Source organism: Leptonychotes weddellii, chromosome 5, assembly GCF_054177405.1.
Source record: "Leptonychotes weddellii isolate Sample4059 chromosome 5, ASM5417740v2, whole genome shotgun sequence".
NCBI classification, from domain to species: Eukaryota; Metazoa; Chordata; class Mammalia; order Carnivora; family Phocidae; genus Leptonychotes; species Leptonychotes weddellii.
Window position 1 is genome coordinate 68739668 of NC_138373.1, and position 7168 is coordinate 68746835.

General features: G+C 51.8%; 1 protein-coding gene across 1 annotated transcript in view; it reads right to left on the minus strand.

Moving 5' to 3' along the window:
* B4GALNT3 (beta-1,4-N-acetyl-galactosaminyltransferase 3) overlaps nucleotides 1–6655 on the minus strand; it is a 96211-nt gene extending 89556 nt beyond the window's left edge. The window contains exon 1 of the mRNA XM_081821003.1: nucleotides 6473–6655. Within this exon, the coding sequence (XP_081677129.1) occupies nucleotides 6473–6641 (169 nt within the window). The 5' untranslated portion in view covers nucleotides 6642–6655. The remainder of the gene's footprint in view (nucleotides 1–6472) is intronic.
* Between the last annotated feature and the right edge of the window lie 513 nt (nucleotides 6656–7168).

Consider the following 7168-nt stretch of genomic DNA (forward strand, 5'->3'; position numbering starts at 1 on the left):
GACCAGAGAAACATTTTTGGATGGTTCTCACACACAGGATAAGCAATGTTTCTCAACCCCACCCTGGTAGCAGTTCTAATGAAGAATTTCACGGGGCTCTATCTCATAGCTTTTAGGTCCTAGTCTTCACTGGCCACTCCTTAAGTTATTGTATCAGTTGTAATGGGATACCTACCGCACAAAAAAGTGATTTTACAGGGGTTAATGTGGTCCAGCTACAAAGCTGTCATCTGGTATAACGAACATGTACTATTTTTATAATCATAAATATCAACTTTAAAATAAAGTATAAAAATAGGCTAAGTGAATCTGTCCTGAGGGTAATGACTGAAAGGGAATTCAAGGGGCGCTGCTGGGGCGCTGGTAATGTTCCATTTCTTCATCAGGGTGCTTGTTACACAGGTATGTTCAGTTTGTGAAAATTCAAGCTGTATACTTATATGTGTGCTTTTCTGAACACATAAGATATTTCAACGAAAAGTTACAAAAAAACAAAACAAAACACACACACAGCCAGGGACCACAGGGATAATTTGTATCCTTATTTTCTAAAAAAGTTGGGTTAGTAGTTAAAAAAAAAAAATTAGCATAAAAAATAAATTACATACAAAAATATCACAAGGATAAAAATAATATTCATTTTTGCTTGTCTCATGGATACTCGTAACACTGAAAGCAGCACTTGTTAGAACCTAAAAGTCTGCAAAATTTAAAGAGCTATCCATCATGCTTTGCTCAGAATATATAACATATTCAGCCCAACGCCCTTTATATACACCATCCAAACTGTTCTCACCTCTTCCAGTAGTATTTTTTTTATATCGGGTAACATATAAATCTATTAATTGTGGATCACAAGGCTAAAGGGGTCTGAAAGCAAACTATAGAGCTGGCCTGGTTTAGACCTCACCATCCGTGGATATAAGGAGAAGTATTTGTGGAAAATAAAAAGAGTAGATTTTGAGACTGGTGGAACTTGGTACAGAACTAGGCTCCAAGAACAGCCTGTAGGCCCCCTTCCAAAGCAAACTCTGCTATGGCGGCCGCTCTGCTCTGCTCCATAAAGCTCAGCACTAGAGGGCAAGACCAGCAGGCTCTGTGGCCTGGAAAATTACTGCAGTCCGAGTACCAGCAGCTCCTAAAACCAGCACAGAAGTGGTTGCTTCAAAAGACCTGGTGCTGCGAAGCAGTTATAACCATGCAGGGCATCCGGACAACTCCCGGACAGGGAGCGGTAAGGAGCTTTGGCACCCCTGAGCAGGCAAACCCTCAACTCAGACTGAGGGTCCCTGGGTGGTGTGGGCAGGATAGATGGCGAGGTGTGTTGCCGCAATTGTCCTGGCCACGTCACAAGGAGAACGGAAGAGACCAGGGAAAGGAGATGCCAAGTCTGGGTAAGGTCTCCTACTCTCTGTCACACACGGCGTTCTGGGTAACAGACGGTACTGGGTCCAAAGAAAACACTCTTATATAAAAAGGCATTGATGGCTTAATTCTCACCCTTTGCATATGTGTTGAAAGGCTATTGTTTATATGTATTACGGTACAAGGAACAAGAATTCCTAGGTTCTATTCTTGCATCGGTCACTGATAAACAAAGTATCTGCCAGTGGAAAATATCAGGTGCTTGGAAATTCAGAGCTTACCATCCATAACCAGAAGGTATTTATTCAAGTGCCTAGTGTGTGCCCAGAATGGAATACTGATTTGAAGATACACACAGCAGCCAGGTGGCCAGGGTGGCAGCATAAAGAGACGTAAATAGGACACAGGAACACGAGTCAGAGGTTCCACGGGAGCGAGGGGCAGCCCGGCCAGCGCAGCAGCAGACATGGTCCCGGGCCACGGGGAGCACAGAAGGAGTCATGTTCCCCTGCAACACTCACCTCTGCTCTGAGCGTCAGCCCTAAGCCACACCATGCCCGCTCTGCCCACACATCGGTCTCATTTGTTCCCCCTCTCTCCCTGCCTGCAGCTCAGATTACTGTTCTGCCCTGAGTTACCTCTGCTATGGAGGGTTTGTATCCTTTCCAAACCAGTGTGGCTGTGGTGACCCCAGGAGCTCAGGTGCCTGCCTGACATCTGTGGCTGTGGCTCCCTCAGCCCATTCAAAGTCCACCGGAAGTCACAGGGGCCAACCAGAGAGGTGTAAAGCCGATTCATTCCTGAGCCTGAGAACACTTTGGGGTTCAGCGGGTAAAGCTGACACTTAAAAATGGAGACACACTGGAACTGGCCTTGTGAGATCTAGAAAGAGGCTGGTGCATGCTATCATTCTGCCCTGGCTCCATGCCCAAATGCAATCTCTTGGCTCCAGCACCAAGTTGGTCCCAGCAGTAGGTCAATTATAGAGCAAAGAACCTAGAAACCATTTTAGTCCAGATCTCTGCCCTCGGGCAGGATTTAGCTAATCCAATCTGAACGAATGGGTATAACTTGTTAAAACCTGCCAGGATGGAGAGTCTTTAACCTCCACTAATAGTCTGTTCCCAGGGCTGCTTTTCAGCTGGTACACTCCAGTACAGCTGTAGCAGTTATTAAGCTACTGAAAGACTTATGAACATGGTGGCATATAGTGACTGCCCCAAGTCCTCTGAATGCCCCACTACCACCCTGACCTGACCTGTCCCCAGGAGAGCTTCATGACTCAGCAGCTAAAAGGCTCAGCAGCTAAAAGGCTCATGCCAGCCACAGCAAGGGACCCTCAGGACTCTATTCAGGCATCCTCCATACCGAAGTATCATAAAACTGCTTGACCCTGGCTGGCTCCATTCTACAAGGCTACCTACCCTATTCTTTTTTTTTTTTTAAGATCTTATTTATTTATTTGACCGAGAGAGAGAGAGAGAGAGAGAAATAGAGAGTGCACACACAAGCAGGGGGAGGGAGAGAGGGAGAGGGAGAAGCAGGATCTCCACTGAGCAGGTAGCCCCATGTGGGGCTCTATCCCAGGACCCCGGGCTCACGACCGGAGCCAAAGGCAGACGCTTAACTGACTGAGCCACCCATGTGCCCCTACCTACCCTATTCTAAAACTGCCTTCTCTTATCTACAGAATAAATGCCAGTCTTTAAGGTTGTTTTCTAAGTCTTTCATAATATAGCACCATCCTATATTCTCCCCTCCTACTCTCTGCTTCATCAAACCCAGATGCTCGACATTCCCAAACTCTAACTTTTCCCTGGTCTTTGTTTATACTGCTTTCTGTCTGGAATAGCCTTCTCTTTCCATATCCATTAAAATCTTACCAGCTCCTCAAGATCTCCTGAAATGTCACCACTTGCATGAAATATTAGTTGAAAGAGCCCTATCCCATTTCTGGGAAGTGTCACAGCAACATCTAGGTTCCCCAGCTGTAAAACTTAATGATTATTCCATAGTACAATTATTTTTATATATGCACCTGAACTCCCCTCTTAGAGAGAAAGCTGCTGAGAGGGCTAGAAACCATATCTACTCATCATTATATCTAAGTGATGTAGCACAATGCCTTGCTTGAGGTATGTGCTAAATAAATATTTGTTTAAATGAGTGAGTGAACAGCTCTAATTCTTTTGTCCAAGGGACTCATTTTCTATCTGTTAAAGATTTGGGTTTTTTTTCTCTGAAGTTACTCCAATTGTGGTTGTATCTCTTTCTACATATGGAGCCCAAATTGCACATCGTCCATATCTTAAACTACTGGGTTATTCCATGAAGATGAAGCAGGAAGCATGCTCCCCTGTCATTACTTTCCCACCCTGGAGTTTGTGACTGCCATTTCTCCATACACTTCTTCCAGGGTCAGATCAATGTACCCGTCACACAGGGACAGGCAAATGAAAGGTTTTTGGTAAAGGAGGCCGGCCTTACAGATGATAGGAAGGCTGCTGGTAGAGTGAGTTGGCAGGGATTGCTAGAGAGAGGAGGCAGGGTGGCTTGTTGGGAAGCAGAGCCAAGCTGGGACTCTGGTTGCTGTGGTAAAGGCCACGGGTGCAGTCCTGGGAGGGGAAGTTCTACTGGTTGCTGTTGGTATGCCAGGGTGTAAAGGAGGGAATGCAAGCAAGCCTTTCTGTACCTCTATTCTTTAATTCCTCCTCCCCTGCTCTCCCCCCAGAGGAATAGCTCTGAGCTGGGAATAAGACCTATAGGACAAGAGAGGACTTTGATGAAAGACGTCTGGGCTTCTTAAAAACAAAGGATGGGAGACAAGGAGCCAGAAACGACAGCCACTGTCTAAACCTCATTCCAAAAGGAAATCCAGGCAAGAAGAGAATACAATGAGACAGCCCAGCATGAAAAGTCACCCTGCAGAGCAGATGGGTTTCAGGGTTCTAGGAGGCTGAGATGAGGAAGCAATGAGCCATCAGTGCCTGGGCTTGGGCTCTCGTTAAAAATGATGGTTAGACAAAGATGTTGCTGGAATTGGAAGCTGGGAACATCTTTCTGGAGAAGGGTCAGTTTGGAAAAGGAAACAAAGAATAAGGAAACCCAGAGCTAAGATTCATCTAGAAGGGAAACCAAACAGATCCACGAATTGATAGCTGAGGATGAGACAGCCAACAGGAGTCAGAGGGTAGGAGACAGAGCGTGAGATTATGATGGTGGCAAACTGGTTCTGGTCTCTGAGGAGAAAGCACACCTGAGGTAAAGGGAAAGTGTACTGGGGTGGGGGTGGAGGGTGGGAGGAAGACACTAATTTCAGCATCACAAAGCAACTGCTTTCCTCCGTTTTTAATCTGTGCAGAGGATCCCACTGGCTACCACATTAACAAAATGGTGGCCACGTTGAGAAGGGGTGTCCCAAGGAGGAGAGAAGGGAGATCCCTTCCCAGGGCCTCCCACCTGCACACACTCCAACGGGGCTCACCCACTTGGGACTGAGCGGCCACAGTATGGAAGAGCACTGTCTTTCAGAGAGAAGAGCAAGGCTCAGGGGAGGGAAGAACTAGCTATGGGAAGGCAAATTTTGGTCACCAGAAGGAAGAACTCTCCTATTTAGAGCTGGGGAGCTGTGGCTAAGCAGAGCTGTCCTCACGATGCGCTCAGCCCTCTGACCCTGGAAAAGCTCAAGCAGGGGCGATCACACAATCTAAGCATCCAGACTCAAAGGGACCTTGGAGGTCATTTAGTCCAACTTCCTCCTCCTACCTGAGAAGCTGTCATTTTCCCTTTGATCCCCCAACTCGTTAGTGGCAGAACCAGGACTGGAAGCCCAGTCTCCCTACTCACAGCCAGAATTACTTCAACAGAGAGGTTCTGCCATAAATATATGTCTCTACCCTGAACCAGCTCAATTACTGACCCTAGTAATTCCCTCTCTTTGGCCACAGGAGGAGGCAAAGCACCACGCCCAACTCTGGGCAGAGCAGTTGACACAAGGACATGTCGAAGCATCTTCTCACCAGCAATTTCATCACCACATAGACCTTCAGAATTTCCTCAATGGGGGAAGTGAATGCATGGGAGACAATGTGCTCCAACTACGAACCTCCACTCCTCAGGCTTGGGCAGGGAGGCTCCTCTCTGGGAGTTTCTCCACTTTTCCCTGCTGTTACATTGACCTTTTACAGTCGCTGACACTTTCGGAATTTTACTTTGTTAGCTCCATCAATAGTAAACTGAAAATGACGTCGGATAGCCATGCGTTTCGAAGGAAAACGAGAAAGAGACCGTTCCCACACATTTTCCTAAGAGGAAACTGAGGCACAGAAAAATTAAGTGGCTTTGGCTACGTTAAAAAGAGAAGTAGGAATCTAGCCCCTGCCTGGTCCACTGTGCGGTCCACTGTCTCCATGACCAGGACGTTCTGAAGGGTTCCAAAGAGAGCTTCAGATAACTAGCTGGAGGGGTGGCCAGGACTAGGAATGGAGGCCGGCTCAGTGAGGAAGCGGAAGGGGGGCGAGTGGCGTAGGGGAAGGGGGAGGTGAGGGGGCTCTCGGAGGTATGGTTAAAATAAAGAACCCCAGAAAGCGCAGCGGGAGAGGAATCGTAGCGAGCCACAGAGCAGGCGGCAAGCAAAGTTTGGGCCGCGCTAACCGGAGCGCGCCTCCTCGGGGGACTCACGGCCGACAGCACCCCGGGCACAAACCCCGAGCCCACGACTGGACCGCGCGTTTTTTTCGCTGGGGGCGGCTGCAAGCCTAGCGCGCGCGAGGTGGCCCGCGTCTCGGCCCGCACTTCCGCGGGGCAGGCGGGAGCCTCTCTCCCCGCAGTCCTCCGAGGGCAGCAGCGAGCAGCCCCGAGGATGCCCCGGCCCCACACGGTCCGGCGGGCAGGCCCGGTCTCGAAACTCAGCGACCGGCCCCCACGCCCCCCTTCTCTCCCCGAGTAGGCAGCGGGGCGGCGCCGGGCACCTGGAGACGAAAATGAGCTGGAAATCGGGTCTGAGGATGAGAGGCGGGTCTCCCCAACCCGGGAGCCACCGGCCCGGCCTCCTCCCACCTCCGCGCCCCCGCCCCCCCGTCCCCCCCCGTCCCCCGGCGCTACTTACTCCGGTTCAGAGGGTTCCCGCCGACCTGGGCCGACGCCACCAGTTCCAGATAAAGAGTCCAGAGCCCCACGAACACCAGGGCGAGCGCCAGCAGCAGCCGGAAGCGCCTCCGCAGCAGCTTGACCGGGCACAGGAGCAGCAGGAGCAGCGCGGCCCGAGGGCTCCCCATGGCGCGGCGCCCGCGCGGCCGCCGCCAGCGCGGGCCGCTCCGCACCCAGCCCCCGCCCCCCTGCCGGGCCCAGCGCCCTGCGCGCACGGTGGCCCAGCCCCAGCCCAGCGTCTCAGGACTGCGCCGAGGCCGTCTCCCCCGGCCGCTCTCCAGCCGGGCGCCGGCTCATGCTCCGCGCGCAAGCGGTCCCTCGGGCGCCTCGCGCCGCCTCTCAGTTCTCTCTCCGCGAGCAGAGCCGGCGCCTCCTCCCCCGAATGTCCTCCGCGCCCGGCTCTTCTCTCCACGCCTCTCCTCGTCGCAGCCTCGCCGCCTCCTGCCCGCCTCCTCGCCCGCCTCCTCGCCCGCTCGCCCGCTCTCACTGCCCACAGGAAGGCTTCCCTAGGTGCGCGTCTGCCAGCCTCTTCTCCGCCGCCTCCCGCTCCGGCTCTTCCTCCCAGCCCAGGGCGCGACCGCACACCCACCTGTCCCGCCCCCGCCCAGGCCCCGCCCCCGGGGCACAGGTGGGCTCCGCCCCTGAGAAGCCCCGC